The 23322-nt window shown below is 42.5% G+C and overlaps 1 protein-coding gene across 1 annotated transcript in view; it reads left to right on the plus strand.

The window, feature by feature from the left end:
- Positions 1-4146: 4146 nt before the first annotated feature.
- The window catches only part of PELI2 (pellino E3 ubiquitin protein ligase family member 2), a 196397-nt gene continuing 177221 nt past the window's right edge, over positions 4147-23322 (plus strand). The window contains exon 1 of the mRNA XM_025392970.1: positions 4147-4519. Coding sequence (XP_025248755.1) covers positions 4443-4519 — 77 coding nt within the window. The 5' untranslated portion in view covers positions 4147-4442. The remainder of the gene's footprint in view (positions 4520-23322) is intronic.

The following is a 23322-nucleotide window of genomic DNA, read 5'->3' on the forward strand; positions in this document are numbered from 1 at the left end:
GTAGAATGGTAGTTGCCAGGGGCAAGGGGAGGGAGAAATGGTGAGTTGCTCTTCAATGGGTATAAAGATTCAGTCACGTAAGATGAAAAAGTTCTAGAGATGTGCTGTAGAACAATGTTCTTATAATTAACAAGCTGTACTGTGCACTTAATAATCTGTTAATGGGGTAGTTCTCATGTTATGTGGGTTTTTTTCCCACAATAGGAAAAAGTCAATGTATCTTACAATAGCAAATCATGACAATGCAAATAAAAAATTATCACCCATTAAATTAGTAAGGATTTTTAAATGCTGATGGGAGTTTCCTGAGGCAACCTCTCACATACCACTCGTTACAGTATAAACTGGCAGTTACAACCTTCTGAAAAATGGTTTGGAAATATGCATGAAAGGGTCTTACAGATATTTGTACCCTTTAATATAAGAATTTTACCTATAGAAATATGTCTTCGTGAAGTAATAACAAATACAAACATGTTTATTATTTATAAGAGCAAAAATTAGAAAACTTGTACATATTCCCTAGGAGGGGAACGGTTAATAAATGTTGATACTTACGATGAAACAAGAAAGATATTTTTGAAGTTTTAGTTACAAGAGAAAACGTCTAACAAAATAATATTAAATTAAAAAGGCAGGATACACTTTAGAGAGGGTGATTATACATATGTCAAAAATTAAAAATAAAAAATGAAGGAAAAATACAAAAATGATAAATATGTTTTTTTTTCTGGGTAATGAGATTACAGATGATTTAAGATAATTTTTAAATCTTTTTTTATATTTCTAAAACTTTTGACAAAGAGCTTATATTACTCTCAGACAACTACAAAAAGATAGTTTAAAAATGAAATGTAATCTAAAGTTCCATGAAAAAATATACTGTATCCTGCTCAGTTTGTCCAAACATATTTTTGAAAGTGTCTACTTGCTTTTTAGTCTTTCTAAACATAAACATGTAAGGTAGAATGTAGAATGACCAAAAATTAGATGCTTCATTCTAGAAATACTGGAAGGTATTTGACTGACTTTAAGGTATGTCTAAAACATACAAGCACTTTTTCACTAAATCTTTTGATTTTAACAAAACAGGAAGATGTTCGGGGGAAAAATCAAGAGAAAGCCTTACATTATTTATTTGTATGGTAAGCATATGGCCTCTGGTAGCCCAAGAAATAGCACGGACTCCCTCTGGGATGCTGTGGGTGGCTCATCCTCTTCAAGAGAGTGGTCTGGGGTGAGGGACATAAATGCAAAGGCAAGCAGAGAGGGCAGGGAAGGGTCTGCTTTGGCAATCAAGCCAGCCAAGCCCACCCTGGCTCTTAGTGGGTTGGCAGATGGCACAGCCAGATTGTCCCACCAGCCTGGAGCAACTCACTAAAACAATTACATTCAAGAGGGGATAAATCCATGCTACAATCAGATTCTTAGTATTAACTGGGGATGGTGGGGGTCATGTCCTAATTGGGTTAAGTTGTGAGCAAATAACTCTGATAAGAGATGCATGGAGAAAGTCTGATAAGAGATGCATGGAGAAAGTCACACGCTGGCTTCTTTAAGAACACAAGCCATCAACACTCTGAGAAAATCAAGTTAACACCCCTCACCACTCTGCCATTCCCCCATCCCTACCATTTGATACCATTTGAGAAGTGTTCTTTTTACCTTTACTCATGTCTGTTTCCTTGAAATCACAGAAAGCAACTGTCGGGACCTTGGGTACATAGAGTCTAGAAAAACAGACATAGTTTTGATGGGCTCATGCTGTGTTTCAAGAAAACTGAAAGTGTGAATGAGTTGCCAACAGTTAAAAATTGAGAGGTTTGGTGTAATCAGGATTTGAGGCTTTTAGAAAAATTAAATCTAGCAAGAGTGAACTGTCATTGTCACATGGCAACAATCAGCTAGAGATGAGTGACAGATAAGCCCTGTAGACAGCACAGACCCTACCAATGTGCCACAGTCCTCACTCAGCCCATTTGCTCATTTGGATTTCCATGCCTGGTCCCTGTATGTATTCTTGACTGCGATCAATAGAATTGCTCTTACCAGTCAGAAGCTTTCAGGGCTCAGAGTGATTCACAGAGCTGATCTAGCCTTGAGCTGCCTAGGATAAAAAGCCTCCATTGATACAAAAACTCATTCACAGCAACACTTCCTGTCAGTCAGTCTGATAAAGACAGACCTGATTAAGTACTATAAACATTCTCAAAGACATGTTAGGAGAGTAGAAAGAGAGATATATCTCTCTGAAAGTCAGGGGTGCCATAGGCAGATAGCTAGACTGGGGGGCCTTGGAAGATTGGGATATCCTATGGGAAACTCTCAGCCTAGTGCTGGGAACTTAGTAGGAGGTCAATACATATTTCTATCTTCCTAAGAGCAGATGCGAAGCACAGCAAGGAAGAAATGCAGCTACAACAGTGTAATGCAATGCACACAGGCACAAAAGGCCAAGAGAGAAGGAAGGAGGTAATGGTAGCCTAGAGCAGGAGCAGCAATAGAGCAGGCCTAGAGAAGCTAGGGTGACAGAGGCAGGCACCATCGTAAACAGGACCGTGCAACTGCAGAATGATTCTGACAGATCTTTGATAGGTATACAATCTATGTGGTAAGTAGATGCACAGAGTAGATGAAGACAACATTAATCCAGCAGAAATTTGAAAGAAATTTACATCAACACTGGGGAGGAGAAATGATTTCTCCTTCTAGAAGGAGTGCTGGTTAAAACTGTAACAGATTTTTTATTACATATAAAAATATAGAGAATATGTAATATATGCAGAATAACTAATATTCATTTGAAATATAGAATTTCTATAGTTAGCTGAAATAAGTTAACTGTTTAATAAAGTTTATTTTTGGCTTACCAATGGTGTGACTTTAGTTACTTTGGAATAATTTATTTCTAAAGCCTCAATTAAAAAAAAATCAGTTCCTAACTGAAGTAAAATTACCAGAAACATCATGTCACTACCGTAATAACCTGTCAGAGAAGGTTACACAAGGGGTGCAGCACAGCGGAATGGAAGGTTACAGATGCAATTATTATTTTTTCTAGCCCTTTGCTTCGGGTCATAGCCAACCAGTCACTATACACAGGGCAGCTTTTGCAGCATTTATTTCTTTAAATATTTAACAGTGTTGAGAGGCAGTGACTGGCAATAATATGTAGAGTTTCTAGCACATTATGAGTGCTTAATAAATGTTAGAACAATAAAATCCTGTATGATGAAAAACAGCAATCAGTAAAACTATTACAGTCTACAATATTTTGAAGCTGTAGCAATGACTAGTTTAAAAAGAATAGAAAGCAAACAGTGCACTGATTAAATCATGGTCATAAAGGAACATTTACATTCACTAAAAAATCCACCCAGGAAATTTCTCCTTATATGTATTAGGGGATGGAAAGAAGGCACGAGAAAAGTGGATAAAGTATGGATTAAAAAACAACTCTTCCCCCAACCCTCTGTCACCCCCCAAAAGCCAGTTGGAGTTCTGTTGACGACACGCCGGGGTAGCTACATCCAGTACAACGGTGGGGGTGCTCCAAGCGCCTTCGAAACGTCCTCTACTCCAGCACCAACTGGCAAAACCTTCTAATTGTCTAGACGCCTTTCTGCTTGGTTTTGGAAGGGGAGGCACCCAAGTGGGTGTGTGAGACACCTCCAGATGCAAGCCGGGACACAGTGACACCGAGAGAGCGCTCTTCTACTTGGAGAGGAAGTTAATCCCATCGAACTCCAGTCAGGAAAACATAGGCTTGGGATCCGCGGCCGCTCGCTTCCAGGATCTCCCGCGGGCCTTCGCGGCTAAAGAACCAGGCGGCGAGGGCTGAGAACCCCGCGCTCTAAGTTTGGGGAAGGAAGTGAGGAAAAAAAACAGAGCTGCTCCTTTAAGAACTTCCTTTCCCTTTTACTCTATGTTTACATAACACAGGGGCTGAGCCTCCGCCGGGCCGAGGGGGGCGGGGAGTGGGCGCGGGCGGCCCCACGCGCCGGGGGAGGGGGCGCCCCGCGGGCCGGGGGCGGGCGGCTCGCTCCGCGTGGGGCGGGGCGGCTCCCACCTGCCCGCGCGCCGGCCCCCACCTCCCCCGCGCGGCCCCCGCCTCTCGTGCGCCCGCTCCCTCCTCCCTCTCTCCCTCCCGCGGGGCTTCGGCGGCGGCGCTCGGCGCGGGCAGGTCCCCCTACTGCCCGGTCCCATTTGTTGCCGGCTCTGACTCGGGGCGGCCGCGGCGCGCGGAGCTCCGGGGAGTCAGGCGGAACAGCCGCGCAGCCACGACGGAGCAGCAGCGGGACTGGCCGCCCCGCGCCCCCTTCGCCGCCGTGCCCTTCCCCGGCGCGCTCACCCCGTTCTCGGGATGGGATTGTAGCGGCGGCGCGGACTCGGCGGGGATCGCGGCGGAGGCGGCGGCGGCATCGGCTGCCGAGCGGGGCTCCATGTTTTCCCCTGGCCAGGAGGAGCACTGCGCCCCCAATAAGGAGCCAGTGAAATACGGGGAGCTGGTGGTGCTCGGGTGAGTCCTGGGGTCCCTGGTCCCGGGCAGCGGCGCGGGCGGGGAGCGTCCGCATCCTCGAGTGGGGCAGGCGGGGTGGCTCGGCGCTCTCTGGGGACTGCCGGGGCGCTCGGGGCGGCAGGAGAGGCTCGCAGGGCCGGGACGCCCCCCATGGGCGCGCGCTCCAGGCGCTGCGGCGGGCGCCGGGCTGCGCTGTCCCCGCGGAGGACGCGGCGGAGGAAGTGGCGGCCGGGACTCGGGCGACCCCGCGGGGGCAGCGCCGGGCACCGGGTCCGTGGCCGTATCGTGAGGGCGGGGGCAGGGGCTCCACTTCCCGCGCGCCGCGTCCGGCCGGGGAGGGCGGGCAGGAACTCGGGGTGAGGCGCCGCCGTCGCGGGCACTTCGCGGGGTCGCTTCCCGAAGCTGAGAGGCCGGCCGGCCCGGAGTCCAGTCTTCCCACCTCCCGGGCGGACCGTGGTTCCCGCGCCCCCGAACTCCGAGCGCGGCGCCGTGAGCTCGGGCCGCCGCGGGCTGTGGGATCCCCGGCTGCACTTCGGAAATTGTTCCGATGACCGCCGCGGGCCGCCGCAGCCCGAGGGCAGTGAACGGTGTGTGACCCGGGCCGGCCGGTCCTCCGCTTCTCCTTGCTTGGAATGCCCTGGTGGGGAGGGGCAGGATGCGGCTGCTCGGGGCCTGGCACCGGGGCGCGGGCCGCATCCCCCTGGTCCCGGCCTCGCCAGTGTCCTCCCGGCCTTGGCTCCCTCTCTGCTGGTGAAAGCCGCATTTTGTAGATAGTAATTATGTACAATCGTTAAACGGCAGCAATTAGAGACTTCATCTACTTCCTGAGTTTCCTTGTGACATTTCTATTGTTTACCCTTAATAAGCCAGGAGAGAGGCTTCGCGGGATTATAGCTGGATATAGTGGGCAGTGAAAGGGGAGGGGGAGGGGGGAAGTGCAGGAAACTGGGGAGAAGGAACAACTTGGGTTTAGTGTTGAAGAAAGGATTATTTTTTCCTTTGGATGTGTTGCTCCTGGGAACCCGCGCTTTTGTCCTTCTGCGTTGAAAGACCTGTATTCAGAACATCCTTGGCGCTGATAGGTAGGCTTAGCACACATATGAGGAGTCATGGCTGTGGGAAGACTCAGGGAACTTTGCAAAACGTGTTTTGATACTTGAGTACCTTGAAGTAAGTGCTGACTTAAAAATAATTTAAGAGGAGTTTTTAAAGGGAAGCTTCCAGACACCGCACAACTCAAAGCTTCCCAGTCTTCCTGACTTTGTTGCTAGTGCATTGAGTGGGGGTAGCATTGGAAATCTCATTACCTATTTTGAAGCTGTTTGCAGGTAAGTGTTTTTCTCACCTGCATCTTAATTGCACTTCAAAGACAAATATCAGGGTTCACAGGAAGGCGGGAGGAATGACGGGAGAAAAACCACAGTATAGTCTGTCTTATGTAACTTCAGCCCAACCTAATTTTGTGGAGTTTGGTTTTGTGTGGCTGGCTTCAAAGTATGTTTAACACTGGGAATTTGACGCGGAAGATTAACGTATGCCAGGACATTATTTTCATTATTTCCTTTTGAGGAAATAATTGTTGAGATGTTTCAGAAAAGCAGCGAGTGGGCCTGGAGAGGTTTTGTGTTCATAGCTGGAAGTGCAGGGCATTCCGAAGCCACGGAAAGGATTGAAACCCTGGATTGTCCTAGTATCATACATGGTCTTACTGCACAGGAGCCTGTGGATATAACGTTGCAGTTGCATACGCTCTGCCCTTTGCTAATGCTTTTCCAGGAGACCAAGGTATGACATAGTTGGCCCTTAGTGGGCGAGACACTCAATCGTCATTTGTGTACCTACTCTGTGCCTATGCTGTTTAGGCATTGCTGATGCAGTGAGAACAGGGAACTTTCATTTTAGTGTGGAGTGACAGGCATAAACAGAAAGAAACATTCAAATAGATGAGTAATAAGTGACCATTTCAGGTGTAACCAAGTTCTAAAGAGGAGCTGATAAACTTGGAGAGTGACTGCTTAGGTGGGTATTGCTTTCTTCGACTGGAAGATCAGGGAAGTTCTCTCTCAGGAGGTGAAATGTGAATAGAGGATGCTAGTCTGGTTTTTGAATACTTGAATTGTGGTATTTTTCTTTTTTTGAGAGTAGGTTTCTGACTGTTTACCAATGTTGAACACATTGAAGAGTGCAGGTGAAAGAGTGACTAGGTAGGTACATTTTTAAAGAGAACCTTATTGACATTCCACCCTTAGGGTTTCAGACAGTGTACTTCATCTTAAAACAACAATAACATTCACATAGAATTACTGTCTTTATGATATTATCTTTATGTCCTCTGGGACATAAATATTGGAAAACAAAATTTCAAGTAGATTTTCTGAATAATGAGATGATTCCTGAGATCTAAAAATGGCTAATATTTGATATTGATAGAAGCTTTGCTTGTCAAATTCAGTGCTGTTTTGTTTTTTAATGGTTATGTGACTGTCCTTTTTGCTCACTTTTGAATGTCATAGTAGAACATTACTAGGAAATCCTGGAGAGCGGAATGAAGAGCTGATAGATGTCTATATCCATATACAAATACTTCTGTATCTTTTCATGTGTTACACAGTATTATTAAGAGGTTCCACATAGCTAGGATTTTAGTGAGCTCATCACTTTCTGGGCAGATTAGTGGAATTTAATTATTTCATGATTCCAGCCAGTTATTGTATCATAGCCGCGACTCCGTTGTGTCCACTGCTTAACTGAAGGTAGAGAAAAATGAGTGATCTAACTAGCAGGGCTTTTTGCTATAGTTTTAAACTTACTAATGTTTTAAGGTTAGGGAAGTGGATCAGGATTTGAGAGGCAGTTTGATATAGTGGGAAGAACATGCATTTACAGGTGGGTGACCTGGATAAGCCCTGCTCTCTTGCTGACTGGCTCTGTGACTTTGGTTTAGTTCCTCCTCTTCCTCTCTGTTTCTTTATCCATTTGCAAGATACGATTGGATTAGGTCGCCTTCAAGAGCCCTTCCTGGTCTGTGCTCAGTAATTCTGTTCATTGGCGCAAATGTGGAAAATATTTAGTTACATATTCTAAGTTCCCTGACAGTTGTTTTAATAGCAGAAAAGACCAATGCGGTGGTTGTTTTTTATGAAGGAGATGTGCTTAAAAACAGAATGTTTAAAAAAGTTGTAATGATATACATCTATTTGACTCACTGATGTTAGATTACCCATGAGAGCATTTAAATTGGGTAAAACTTTATGTTCCAAGTTCAAGAAAGACAGTGATGTTTTGAAGTTTAGGTAAATAGATGGAAATAACCAGCATAAAGATGAGATGATCTCATGATAAAAATTTAGGACTGGACAGCATTAGGAGTAATACCTAATGTAGATGATGGGTTGATGGGTGCAGCAAACCACCATGGCACATATATACCTATGTAACAAATCACAGTCTGCACATGTATCCCAGACTTAAAGTATAATAAAAAAAAAATAGGACTGGAAGGAAGCCTCATGGTCATGGCATATGTTTAGCCCTTGTATTTTATTCATAAGGAAACTGAGGCTCCCAGAACGAGAGAGGTTCAAGTTCATAGTTGGTTTGGGCTGAACTGGGTGGCTGTAGTACCCCACTCTACCCTTTCCCCACTTTAAGACAGATTCCAGCAGCGCTGCCAGTTCCTCAAAGCATCCTTTCTGGATTCAATTTGAAGCATGTGGCTCTCTTGCTGACTAATGGCCCATCGTGGTTTTTGGAAAAATACTGCTTACTCTCTTAGTTCTTCTCACCTCACAGTTGAATGGATAATGCATTTTGCAAGCCTTTTTTTTTTTTTCTTTTGTTGCTTCACAAAATGTATTTTTATTGGCTCTCTCAACCAAGGGTTCTTAACCTAGGGTCCACAGATGGAGTTTGCTAAGTTCTTGAACTTAGATGGGGGAAAAATATGTCTTTATTTTCATGATATTCAAACTGCAGTTTAGCATTTTCATTCACTTATAAGTGTAGGCAACAAAAATATTTGCTGCTAGATTTTGTTATTTAATGCATTATTACAGAAGTGCACTTATGTATTACAATTTAAGACTTTTGAGAATGAAGCATAACTGATACCAATCATAATCCTTTGTATTTTAGTTTATATGTTTAAAAACATAGTCTGAGAAGGGCTCAGTACATGTCATCAAACTGCCAAAGGGATTCTTGGCACAAAAAGAGGGTAAGAACCTCTACAAATGAAAATATATAAATATGACTGAAAAATGAAGTATTTTGGTAGAAATTGATTAAGCTCTACGGAAGGAGGTAGATACCTGCCTCATTTCCTTTGGATGATACAGTGTTCTGTCAGATAAGACAAAGAGGATTATAGTAGCTTGTAGAGTTTATGGTCTTTTTTTTTTTTTTTTTTTTTTTAAAGCAGATCCCAATTTCTATATGCTTTTTGTTGTTGCTGTAACCTCAACACTTTGCCTTGACTACTCCACCCTTTGGTGGCAATGAGAAACCTTCAAATATACCCTAACACTTTTCCTTTTCTTATCCTCCACTCTAATTTGGGCCCAAAGACATCAAACTTAATATCTTTTATAGACTAAAAGGTCTTTGAACTTAAAAAAAATTCATAAAACAAAATCTTTGCTGTCACTCAGCATGTGGGGTGATCTGAAGAGCTCAGACCTGTTTGTGTGGATGGAGTGTCTAATTCTGTAGGCTATTAAGGGTTATGGTGTTACTGGCTTTGAGTTGCTATATTTTCCTTTACTAACTTTAGCCTTGTTTGGAATATGTGGCTGTCTGTGTTGCTGTGCGGTTTCTGGTCTGGCATTCTGAGATTTATTTGTTTCTCTCTTTAACACACCAAGACTGAAACCTTCATTAGGGCTTTTCATTTCTGGTTGTGTTTCATCCTGCGATCAATATTTGGGGATGCTGTATATAAAGGAAAGTAAAACAGGCTTGATTCAGGTTCAGTAATTTTACCAAGTATTTTATCGAAAAGATAAAATATTTATGCACAAAGGACCAAAGCGAACAAAATAGCTGTTACTATATTTGAGGGAGATGAGTATTGTCACATTGGAGCACTGGTTTTATTTCTGCTGTGCAGGGCTTGCAGTGTGGCTTTCCTGAAAGTATGTATATGGGGTTGTAGGTTGGCTTTTGAATGGAGACAACAGCAACTTGGTAGACCTCATTGGTATGGGAGAAAAATAACTGAAAAGTAATTTATAATGTCTTTTGATTTAATTAAACATTTCTCCTGGGGTGTGCAGAAATCTATTTTATAAAAAGAAAAGTAAAGGTTAGAATAATTCATTTATTAGTTCTTACTGAGCTTATTGTCACTTTATCTTCTGGAAAATAAAATAACAAGAGCAGAAAGTGCTTCGTATTTCTTAGCTTTGTCTAAATCAGCTGTTCTCAACCACTGTCTCAACTACCTCATATGTGATGATCAGTCTTGAGGGTATGTGGCCAGTAATTTATGACAAGTAATAAAATGTGGATCTTTCAAATGATTCGGAGATGTCCTGTTAATAATGCCATTTTTCACCCTCTTGCATTCTGATGTGTTTTCTCAAGTGGGAGAAAAGGGGGTGGAGTTATATCAGGCAATCCAGGAATGTATTCATTCAGCAAATATTTATTGGCTGTCGACTCTTCCAGGCATGAGGAATACAGCTAGGACAAGGCAGACACATTCATTTTCCTGGTGAACTGCTCTCTTATTTTTGTCCCAGCCTCTTTGTGGATAACCATTACTGATACATGGTTCATTGATGTATTCCCCAAATATTTGAGCATCTGCCACTTGTCAGATGCTGTGGATTGCACTAAGGGATGCGCAGGTGAACAAGACAGTCATGGTCCCTGCTGCTGCAGAGCTGACAGCCTAGCTAGGAGCCTAGCTAGGAGACCAGAAGGCTGGGATGGTGGATGTGTTAGCGAGTCCCCTAGCCGTGTGCCAGGATGAGATGGGGATGACCAGGTTGGGGATAAGAGGGAAAGAGTGCTTTCTGAAGTAGATTTGGAGTGTTCTGCAACCTGGAGATGAGCACATGCGGCTACTTTGAGGAACAGACTAAACTGTGGTTTTTCTCCTGTCATTCCTCCCTTTATGGCTAGAAAAGAATGATTGAATGAAATAATGTGAGGGATGATGATGGAGGGGAGATCATGAAGGGCTTGTAAGATATTGGAAGGGATTTGGACTTTACCCTGAGGGCACAGGACACTGTCGCAGAGTTTTCCAGTATGAGATGGGAGTGAAGAAAGCCCTCTGCTCTTTGCAGAATGGAGTTGGAAGGCACAGTGGAGTTGGAAGGAGAAACTGAGGCTGCAGCCCAACAAAGCAAAGAGAGAATGGAGTGTGAGCTAGAGGGCAGCCGTCTTGCTTTTAGTTCGTGGTTTGGGTACCTCCTGAGACCTAGTTTCGTGTGATTGACCATTCATTCCGTGACTCAATATATTGACTGAGGACCAGTACTGCTCCCAGCCCTGGGCTACACCAGCGAACAAGACAGACAGCTTCCCTTCCTGCCTGCTTGGAGCTTACCTTTTACTGGGAAAGGTGAGCAAGGAAATGAGTAGATAAAAAAGGGAACTTCAGAGACTGCTGGTAGGAAACTAAAGCAGGATAAGGAGGAAGAGAGTGATTGGGTGGGCAGGGGTGGGTGAATTGGCAGGGTAAAATGCTAGGGATAAGGTAGCAGGGGATCCTTTCGGGCAGAATAATCAGGAAAAGCTTTTCTGAGAAAATAATCCTGTGTCCTTTGAGAGTCCCCACTTCTTTCAGTTACTTACTTTTTTTTTCTGTTTAAGCCACCTTGAGTGGGTTCTGCTCTTACAATCAGAAGATTCCAAGCATTCCGTTGTTAAGAGGCAAAGTATATAAGCAATTTACTGAAGGGAAAATAGAAGTGTAAACAAATATAAGGGCAGATAGTTAAGCATCCCTGGGCAAAAACGTGGTTCTGCCCTCTGTGCTGCTTGCCATGTGCCCAGAGTGGCCATTGCATTCCACTAGAGCGTATTGCTCCTTGAGGGTAGGAACCCTGGCTTCCACCCCACTTGGAGTGCTGGGCTTACCTTTCTGGTGCATGTTAGGTACTCGCTGAGCCTCTTGGAGAAATGGATTTCTGTGACACACCCTAGTTTACCACCCCACATGGAGATGTGGCCAGGGCTCAGTGAATGTTTCTGGACTTGGAAGAACATTTTGCTTCTGTAGCACAACTGCAGTTTTGTAAACAATCCTACCAACCTTTAGGGCCCAAGTCGCAGTTTCCGTGAGAAACTAAACATGTGCTTTACTGACATCAGATATTCTAGTTTCAACTTTTGTTTGTTTTTCTTTTTGTCAGTCACCTAGCAGTCATGTTGTCACCTGCAGAAAGTCCTGCCTTGAAGGGAAGCTGGCCATCTGTTCTGATTCCACCAGCTGCTCAGAGCTGCATTGCAGTGCGCCACAGTGGCGTTGAAAGGCTGTGGTCATTAATGCCTGTTAATGATGGCTGGAAATACTGTGGCATACAAGCCTCTTGGATGACAGACCTAATAAATATGCATCAGGGGGCATTTTCAGCAGCAGGTTTAAGGCTATTGAGAGTCATTCTTGATTGAGGTTTTCTTTCTAGCCATCCACATAATGCTTCTCCCTCTCAAAACACTTAACTCTGCTTATCCCTGCTTTTCTGCTCATGCAGAATCTGTTTTTAGGATGAGAAATCATTATTTCAAGCTTTGTACTTCCATTCTTATTAGTACTGGTTTAACAGAATTTAACCAGAGTGAGCAGTTGTGTGTTTGGCTTCTAGGCTATGGGTATAAAACGGCTGATCATGATTACCAAGTACTTCGGAGGACCTCGGTGGCCCCCTTCCTTTCCCATTTTGTGCTTCCTGCTCCATGATTATAGAACACTAATTATAATCAGAACTGGTGATGGGTGAGCAATTAGGCTTTTCTGGACTGATGATTGATTGATTGATTGATTGATTGTGTTGGGGAAAGGCCCTTCCTGCGGAAGGATTGTAAACACAAAGGAGTGTGCTTTCAAACCAGATCCCAGAAGATTGTGGGGACTAGATCCTTGATGGAGTACATGAGATTACATTATGGTTTGGGTACTTCCATCACATGCTCTGGATATAACTCAAAATGCAACCTGACAAGACTGATAAGAAATAAATTCATTCAGTTTTTGTTGAGTTGTTTTTTCCCTCCTTGGGTTATTGATCATTCTAGTGAGCACAATTTCAGCCTTTTGGATGAGTTATTCCAAACATTAAGTACTGTACGGTTTGAAAATCTTAGCTAACAAAAGCATTTTTAGAGTGACTTTATAATTTATAAGTCATCTCCCAGTCTTTTTGCATTTGTTAATCTCCAGTATTATCTCCTGAAATTTGTTGAGAGCACGGCAGTTGAAGAATAGCCTAGCTTACTGAGAACTATGCTTCTGGTAGACTGGAACATAAGCAGCTTTCACCCAGGAGAGCTAATGCATGACACAGATTTTCAAGCTTTTAAAGGTCACCTGACATGAAATAACAGAACTAAGAGATTGGAGTAGGTGAGGTAATCTATAGAAGCATCCTGCAGGTACAGGTTGGCAGAAGGACCAGAAGAATGTTAACGCTGCATTCGGGTGGTTAGAGGACAGGATGAAGAGCTCATTTATATTGGTTGTACCTGTCTGTGACTGTTGGCAGTAAGAAGGTAGTGCAGTTCCTGAAGTACTTTATGTCTCCTCCACACCATGGAGAACAGTTCTGTGTTGGTGAGAAGCAAGCCAAGGCAGAAGATTGCTCTTGTCTGATGCAGTTTAGACAGCAGCCACTGCTGCCAGCCACCTGCATAGCACTCAGGGTGGGGAGAGCTACAGGCCTAGCATCCTGGTTACTGCCTCCAGATTGAACACTTGGCCATAGAAAGAAAATGAAAACATTCTTCTAGTAGCTAAAGTGAACGTAACTTCTGAAATTTCCCCAAATTCTGTTTGGGGAATTTTAGCATTTTTCATTTCTAATGAGAGGGAATGAAAAATGTAAAATAAAAACTTTTGCATTCAAAATTGATCAACTGAGTGTAAAAGAAATTTAAATAATTGAACTTCCAAATGATGTTAAGTTTCTAGCTTTCATAATTTTGTCATTTTTAAAGCTTAAAATTATAATAAGAATTTTGAGATGCATGCGCATATGTATATATTTTATTGCATGTGTGTTCTGCGTGGGTATATTAAAAATGAGATTCATAGATCCTTCATATGGACCCCTGAACCTTAAGTTGAAGAAAAAAAATGGGATTCCCTCTACATACTAGGAATTAAGCACTATCTCAGCATACACACTAAACACTGATCACTCAGTTTATGTTAGGTGATGCTGTTGTTGCTATTTTACGAGGCTAATTTCACTTCAGAGGACTAGGGGTGCTACATAAGGAAATGTCCCCGCAGGGGTATACAGTCTAAGGGCAAGACAGATGACTTAGCAACAACTCATTAATTAGGATGTAGAGGGGTGGTGGGCGAGAGCTGTGGGCATATGATATGCCAGATTCCATTAGGTGGTTTACATTATCCTTTCCAGGAGTTCAAATTCGTTATCTGGGCAGTGAGGCTCCAGCTTAGTGACTTGTCCAAGGCTCACTCCCTAGTTAGTGGGAATCTGGTTAGAAGGTAGGTCCTTATGGCTCTCATGCTTGATTATTTCCACCAGGGTGAAGGTGAGAGGCATGTGTATTGCTGGGAGATTGGGAAAGATTTTGTGGGGGCAGGTGGCCTTTAGCAGAGCCTTGAGAGGTGACCTGGGTTTTTATAGAGCAGTAGTAATAAATGCATGGCGATTATGGAACCTTGAGGGATTTGGCTGGAGGCTGAAGTACTTGGTGAGGCAGGTGAAGTTGGCAAGTCAGGTTGGGGTATTGTCGGGGTATTGAAATACTTGGGCTAGGGTTATAATAGGTAATCTCAGAGTGGTCCCTGCCTTCATGGAGCTTATAGTCCATCAAGAAGGAAGCCCTTTTAGCAAACCTGGCAAGGTGCTGCCAAGGAGTACAGGGTTTCATGTACAGCAGGGGACAAAATTTGTGTTGGGGGGAGGGCAGATTTTTGTGGGGAGGGAAGGAATTCCATGTCAGCAGAAGTAGAAAGGGTTCGCAAGGGGAAAGCAAGAGTGCCTGAAGGCACATCGAGAGGCTGAGGGACAGAGGCTGAGAGATATCCAGTGCCTTTGGAATTGAAGGGGTGAGAGGGCCTTTGTGATGAGAGAGACTTGAAAGGAAGGACCTGGGCCCAATAAAGTCTGTGGCCTCCGGGAGGGGGAAGCCCTGCTAATAAGGGCTTTATTCCAGACTCCAGGTAGCGGGCAGTGTCAGCCTTCTGAGTAGGTTAGTGAACTAATCCTTAAGACCCGGTCTTGCTTGAAATCTCCAAATAGGCTTGTTTTCCCTTTTGTAGTTAGTTTCCCTCCTACCTTTGTCTCACTTCCCCTGCCAAAGAACAGTTGCTCACAATGGGTGTAGCCCCCTTCTGTGCGATGGTGACAGTGAGATGGGGTGACATGATCCATTTAATCATTTGGGCACTCAGTGGTTTGATTTTGAAACTTGTGCTGGAACTAGTGAATGTTTTGGGGTTAAACTCCACTGGCCAAGCAGTTAGTGATCTAAGAACTCTTTCCTGTTAACCATTCAGACAACTGTCCTCCGGAGCCTTGCTTTCCCTGGAGGCCCAAGGGATGAGGTCCTGAGTGCTTTGTCCGCCAAGAAGGGAGGAGAAGGACCCATAGCCCCGTGCTCTTTCCTGCATCGGAGGAGGCAGAGTGTGCCAACCAACTGGGGGATCGCCCTCAGGAGGCAAAATGGGCTTTTTCCTCCAGGGTGTTGCGTCAAGCAGTGGTGGGCTTGTCCCTCTGCCTTGGGGTCTTGGCTGTCTCTTGCTGAGCTGTGGCAGCAATAGTGTGGAGCAGGTGGGACTGGCATTTTGCCCCCAGATGAGCCCCTCTGAGGCTCTGAGGGTGTAATTGATCCCATTGCTGGAGAAAAGAGCAGAGCAGATTTCTGGCCTTGCAGTGTTTGCTGCAGGCGGCGGCCTTGGATTGCTGAGGGGCTGCCCTGCTTGGCCTGGTCGTGTTCCCATCTCGACCTCTGCCATTTCTTCAGGTTGCTCCTTTTGAATTGAAGTGGAGGTCCCTGGCCAGAACCTGCAGTTAAAAATTATCCTTAAAAAGGAAGCATCGAGATCTGAGTCTTTTTTTCTTTTCCTGCGGAGATGAGGAAATTCTGGCTAGACTCTTGCTGCATAGTGGGTTGGTTCTTCCTGCTCCTTGGGGGAGGTGCCCAGAGGGGTGGCTCCTGAACCCTGATGGTATGTGTCCTTTATTGAGTGCTGATTCTTAGCTGGGTCCTTTGTAAAGTGCTGTTCCTTGTGTGGCCTCTTTAAGTGTTCACCAAGGGAGGTGGGTACCATCACTCACCATTTTATGCATGAAACTGAGTCATGATGCTTGAGAAGCCTGTGCGGGGCCACGTGTGACAGAGTGCTAATTCGAACCTAGGCCTTTCTGACTCCAGGTTGTTCAGTCCTGCCTTTAAGTATGTGTTCCAAAGCAGTTTTGTATGTTTTTATTTTGTTTTTTAACCAAACCCTTGCCATACTGGGTATTCTCATTAAACATGGTGTAAAACTTCACTCATTCAAAGAAGTTACCAGTAAGGTGAATTTTTTTTTCTTGGGTTTACAACTTTTATTAACTTTTTTGAGAAGTTGCCCACATACGTGCTTTGGCCATGTAAGTATTGTGCTCCTAGTATGTTTTCAGAAAATTAAATATATGTTTTTGAGGAAATAAAAATGAATCCTCATATCTGCCCTATTTGCCTGAATATATTATAATGTATATAATTATATTTCATATTGAATTGATGCATCAATGTGAATTGGATATTGGATAAAGGCAGGAAAAGCTGCCTTTATAATCCATAATAGTAAGTTCATTTCTCTAGTTTTCAAGATGATCCATTTTCTTTCTCCTTCCAGAAAAGCTGTCTAACCTTATTAGCTATGGCATATAGCCTTGAAATCTTTCTTCTTGCTTTTGTTGCTGTTGTTGGTAATTTAGGCTAGAATTTGTATTTTGTTTATAGTTTGGAAAAGGGGCTTCAAGTACTTTCCCTCTCTAATAAAGATCTGTCTTTGCCTGCGACTAACGTCACTGTTATGTTGATTTTTCCTTACTTGTCTTTTGATCTTCCTGTTAGTATTGATTAAGGGAAAAGACCATATAGCTCATATCTCCTCACTAACAGTACTTGGTATAACTTGTTCCAGCAGTGGCACTTGGTTTAGCTAATCCAAAAAAGCAGAGTCCAACAGCAGTCCAGGAAAAGTGCCTTTTATTTGCTTATTGTGTTAGCTTAGACCAGATGCCAGCTCTAAGGCTTTGATGAAACTCAGTTGATTTAGACCCTTCTGAGAGCTGGCATAGCTTTACACTGTATAGGTTGAACCTTCCTGTGAGAGCAGTTAAGCCTTTTTGGTTACATAGGTGGTGAGGTACATATGACCCAGAGTTTCTGAAAAACATTCTGAGCAGGCAGGCATCTTGAGAGATCAGTTAGTGAAATACCAAAGGACAAATACAGCATCTTCATAAGCAGTATTAGATGTTATATGGGAAAAACTAGAGACTTGGAAGCACTGCAGGGAAGTAATTCAATCAGCAGGTTCTGCTAATGTAATAAGCGACACAAGGGTGAAACCTGAGTAGTTTACACGTACCAGAATGCCCTTCAGTTGAATTATTGTCTTATCATAGTTGCCTGCCTGTGCACTACTGTTTTGAATATTAAAAGATAGCACAGCTCACTTTTTCCCCAGATGGAAAAGGCCCAAATCTTCATCACCTTAGTAATTTGTTTCCTCTTTTTCCCACTCCTTACCCCCTTTAGTCAAAGCTCATGTTTTGGGTTTATTACTTGGAAATCTTGTCTGGGATAACAAAGCATACAGACTTGGTGTTGTATAAAAACCACTGCACTCCAGCCTGGCTGACACAGTGAAACCCTGTCTCAAAAAAATGAAGTAAAACTGCTCTTTAATTGTGCCGAGTTCGGGAGAGAGTTGCTTCTCTCTCTGCAGGTAGCGCGGAGGTCTGAGCAGAGGAATTTCCCGCTCACTGAATTTTCCTTTCTCCTGTGCAATTTACTAATTATAAATTAGTAAATTGAACTGCCAGTCTCTTGCCCAGTGTGAGAGGCTTATAAAGGGGCCCAGGCTCCTGCCACATGCCATGTGCTCCTTTATAGCAGCCCTGGAGGAGGCGATGCCATCCCATTGAACAAGTGAGGAAATGCTGATGTCCAGACACTCAGTGACTTGTGTGACTCTGCACAGTCAGTAAAGGATTTTGAAGTTCAGAAATTTGAATCCAGGTCTGAGATTCTAAAGCTCAAGTGTATTCCACTTCTCAAAGCCTATGTATACATCTTATGCTTGTATCAGGACTTTACAAGACTGGAGTCACTGCCCAAAGGCTGTATCATTGTCCGTAATAACTTCTGATAGAGATCAGGAGGATGTAACTTAATGTTTTACATTAAGGTCCGAAGTTGTAATGATGACAGTGGAAATGCTGGAGACTTCCCCGTGGGACTCCTGTCGTGGGGTGGACAGCTGTGTAGGCGGACAGCCCTGCTGGAGCCACCCCCGCCCCGCTGCTTGATGGCTTGACCTGCTTGTGTTCCTGTTCTCTTCTTCCCTTCCAGGCCCGCGGAAAGGGTCAGAGGGTGCCTGCCCCTGTTTTTCCTGTTACCTCCATTCAGATCAAATCCAGACAATAGAGCTCAGCTCCCTCAGGAGAAGGGCTTTCTGTAGCCCTTTCAGCTCAGTTTAAGTGACTGTTTCTCTGATCTAATTGGGTCTTTTTATCTACTTGAACACTCACCATGTTGGTTACCATAAATCACGCCCTCTTCAATTTTGCTTGTGAAATTAATTCACCCCAGTTTTCGCTAGGTTAAGCCCGTTTTAAGTTATCTCTCATTGATTCCTACAACTTTTAGATGTGGACACTAATCATTAACACAAATCATTTAGCTTTCTTCACTAAAAAATTTGTAAATAGGATTTTTTTCTTAAGGCAGACCATTTATATTTAGGTAGTATTGTATTAATTTAAAAGACTGTATACTAAATGGTATGTTAATGAAAATTTTGGAAGAAAAATTTTTCCAAATTTTGGAAAAATACTCATTTTTCTTTAATCCATAATGCTAATGTTATTTTCATTTTTTTACATTCCCTTCTAATTATTGTCCATATACATATGTATTTTCATACACCTCATTTTGAACGTAGTATATGTGCTTCTTTTTAAAGCTTTAGCCAACTGACTTTCATTTTTAGAGAATTTGATTAATGCTAAAAATCATTTAAAATAAGCCAAACATATTATTTCTTCATCAGAGTGAGGTATATGTTAATAGGTGAATACAAGTCTGCTTTTTTTGGGGGGGGTTGAGGGGGCAGCATCAGGAATTGCCATGTGATTTCTAAAGTCTCTGTATGTTTTAACAGGATATATGGGAGGAGGAGAAACAGTGTTTTGTCCTCTGAGATCTTTGGAAGATCTCTGGAAGACCCAGAATGTATGCGCAGGGCATGGCTTCTGAAAAGAAGTCTGTTAGGTACTTAGAGGAAAGGACACTACATTTTACACATCCTGCCCAGGCAAGCTTGGGATCCAATTTTCTGCCCTTGGGGCCTTTCCCCCACCCCCATTACATGTTCATATGACTTTCTTCTTTTTCTTCATCTTTTGTGCTTTGGCACATGCAACTCCCTCTGCCTGCTACAACCTGCTAAACTGATAGGATTTAGCCCAGGTGTCATTTCTAGCATGATGCCTTTCCTGAATCCTCCCCCTTTTCCCTCCAGTCAGGAGCAAGGATTTCTAGTGACCTTTCTGTGCCTTGTAAATGTCCCCTCCTTTAAGTGCCATGACAGAGCAGGGTCTGGGGCTCATTCAGCTGTCATCTGTCCCAGTACCTGGTGTACTTGGCACTACGTGGAGCGTCAGAATGGATTGGAAATATAAACATTCTCATAAGGATATCTTCTTCCTCCTTTTTTCTGTACCCTGATGTAGTTTGTAAGAATGTGTTATTTACTTTAAAATAGGTACTTAGTTTATTTATATTTCGTTAGTTTCCTAAAAGCATTCTCCTGTTTGTGTCTTCCAAGGTAAGGTAGATTGTAAAATTATTCAACACATAGCTATTATAAGTACTCATTGACAATTGACTGTCTGGTTCTCAAGTGAGATGGTGATAAATTTTAAAGTTTCCTTCTAAACTTTAAGAAAGAGAAGGGGTTACAGTCATGAGTACAGAGATGTGGCCTGAAGCTGACAGTGATTTCAGCTTTTTGCCTGAAATGATCTTTCTTAGTGTGTAGTATTAAAGTTTCCCCAGAAAAATCAACAAACCGAAACATGTTTTGACAGTAGTGATAAAGCTTTATTTTTACTCAAAATTAGTTGCTCTGGTTTCTTTTCACTCTAAAGTCACAGATAAATATTCTATTATTTTTTCTGATAGTTATCACATCTGGCTTTTGCATTTGTATGCTTGTATTTGTGTATCTCTGGATCTTTTACTTTTCAACTCCTTTCCTTTGATTCTTAGAGAACTTTGTGCTTGTAATCTATATGTGATATTTGCTGTTCAGCCAATTTTGATGTATTCTTTTTTCATGTCCCTACAAAAATACTTGCTGTTTGTTGACTTTTTTTCCTCCACCCTGCTCCTATGTTGAGTGCAGCTTATTGTATTTGAAGCAAGACTGCTGGAGTGATACCATGAAAGCCAACTTCAGTCTATTTTTTTCTTCCTTTTTGTCTTTCTTTTTTAAAAAAATCATTATGAGGAACCAGTAATCTTGTCAGTAAACTATTTCTTTTTGCTAGAGAGAGTTGAGTATAGCAGGAAAATATAAGCCATCTTTTTTTCTGTTTTTCTTTTATTACACCATCCCCCAATCCAATTTCCCAACCCACCCTCCATTCGTAGAATTCTCAAATGAATATTCAGCTCCTTTCTCCATTTCTAATCTAGTTTTTATAGGGACCATAATGGATAATGAAATTTCTAAAATTCAACTTACTGATAGGATTTGTAACACATAAAAAGGGAAATGTAATATTTTTTAAAATTACGTGTGCAGTGGAGAGCAGTGTGGTGGCATAAATTATTCTGAATTAAAGTTCTGGGTCTTAGTGGTGTCTCTGCAACCCCAGAGCTGTAGTGTAAGTGTGAAAGATACACAGACACAAATCTGGTTCTGTGAGCCTGTGTGCTGCTGCGTGAGGGGCCAGTGAGTAGAAGGGTGAGGCCTGCTGCCCAGTGTGTGCACACACCTTGGGAGTAAGTCACAGTCCAAATGATTTGTGAATTGTGGCTTTGTGAAGTGGCTTAATGAATTTGTTCATTTAGTTTTGGTTGGATTGTAATAAGAGACTGTCTTATGGTAAGTATCTGGCCGGTTATATTTTGCCTTGTAGATTTTCTTTCTGGTGTGTAATGGGTACATGATCTCAATAAAAAATGATCCAGAAATTGCAGATATTTTCTCTGATAAGTAATCCTCAAGGATGGTAGCTCAGAGATTTTGAGGGCATGTTGGTGGTTGATGAGTCAATTTATTATTGAAGATCTCTCTAAAGTGAGATTTCTTCAAGAGCTGACGTCTTTTGGCTTTCTGTTACAAATGTATCAGCTACGCGTGGTGACTATTATTAAATTGAAAACAGCTTTTATTTTTCTGATAGACTATTTTTCAAAATCTGAAACTGTTGTTTCTTCTGGACCAAAAGTAACTGGGTGAAAAAATGGATCAAGACTAAGAGAATAATATGCTGTATGTTTTGCTTGCTAAGAAAACTTGAGTGAGTGGCTGACAACCTTGGCTTTATGTAGTAAAGACCTCTGTTAACTGGAATGCGTCAGAAGAGGCATCCTTATGGACTGTGGAAGTTTTAGGTTAACTGATAATTAAGCAGAAATCTTTGTAGAGGAATTTTTTTTTTTTTAAATTAGAGTTTGTGATTCTGCTTTTTCTAATATAACATATGGAATCTGCTTGCATCTTTCTTTGGTGGATGAGGCTTACCTTGTTGATCTTTCTGAACATTAGTAATCATTGCATAACACTGTAAATTTAAAAGACGTAGAAAACTGGGACCCAGTGGAATTCTCTGAAAATCCCATTTATACATTTTATTCTTATAGATAAAATTAAAACTTAAAAACCAAGTTTAAAGGATGTTTTAAAGGACAGAAGGTATTTCTGTCATCCAGGGTTCCACCGGTTCACTTAGATTCTGCATATGTGAGTTTTTGAGTATTTTCAAGGGGGTGTGGTGGAATGTTGAGGTCCACAGTGTCTCTAGTCACACCCAGAGGTTCTGGATTTAGATAGCATGGCAACAAAATAAACATGTTTACTTGGTGCATCTGCAGTGTCTATAATTTAGAAGCATCACTGCTGTCAGATTATATTTTTAACCTTTTAAACTGGCACTTTCTTGTAATACATTGGGCTGTTGAAAATCAGATTAAATCAGGGTTTCAACTGAGGAGAATTGGGACTGGAAAGCAAAGCTGGAGATGTCATATGTGATATATCATTCTCCAGAGCTGTTTAGTTAGAGGGATGCCTTTTGTTTAAATAAGAATAAAAATATTAATTGGCTACTTCAGCCCACTGATCTTGGAAATTGTTACATCCTCTGATGTAATTTATTAGTGTAACTTACTGAGTGCTAGGGGTTTTAATTGGTGCATAAAGCACAGAATTTATATGGGACTCCTGCCAAGGGTCTTACTCTAAAGTTGAATGTGTCTTTCTTTTTCTCTTTCTTTTTCTCCTCTTTCTCCTTCCCTTCCACCATCCCTCCTCTTCCTCTCCCTTCTCCACTTCTTCTCTTTGTAATTGTGCACTCTGAGATCATTACTTTCCAGGTAGACCTTGGCAGTTTGTCTTTGGCAGTTTCTTCTAGGATACATGTGGAGAAAAACCCACCAATATAGAATTAGTCTGTTTCCTCAGCTTCTTGAAAAACTACTTCACACTTCCTTGCCTTCTAGTTAGAGGTGACAGTGTTATGCCTGGCTAGTGTCTAGTCTTACGTTGACTGGACAGGTTTGCTTGGGTGTTACTGAAACAAAATGAGTTTTCACCTACCCAGTAGAAACCTGTACTGCATAAGAGGTAACAGTGTCAAGTTTAAAGCTAGGAGTTAGAGATGGGATTTGTAACCTCTTTCAGAAAGTTTTATGTCTCATTATTAACACAAGCCCATAGTAACTGGTTTTTTTTTTTGTTTTTTTTTTTTCTTAGAAGAGAAAGGCTGTTAAGTATGTGTAGTAAGATGAATTTTTCACGTGAAATTTGAGAAGTGTCTTTCTCGGTCACTGGTGTGGGTAACAGAGAAAAAATGAGCCTTTTGGACCACATAGCATGTCATTGCTCTGCCTCTGGATTAAAGTGGAGGAAAAGAATGAAACCCTACACTACTTAGAGCTTAGCGGGTCATTGGAACCTGTCCCGTTGCCAGAACAGCAGACTTCTTTTTCCAGGTTCCCTAGAGGGTACTCTGACCCTGGTTCCTTATCACCTCCAGAATGTTGCTGATTTGAATGTCTTAAGTTTGATTCTTCTGCTGAAGATCAGGCTCATGCATCTAGAAAGGAGCAGTGTAGAAAAGTGCATGGTTTCCCCTTCTAGGGTATTGAGC

Source organism: Theropithecus gelada, chromosome 7b (genome assembly GCF_003255815.1).
Source record: "Theropithecus gelada isolate Dixy chromosome 7b, Tgel_1.0, whole genome shotgun sequence".
Taxonomy (NCBI): domain Eukaryota; kingdom Metazoa; phylum Chordata; class Mammalia; order Primates; family Cercopithecidae; genus Theropithecus; species Theropithecus gelada.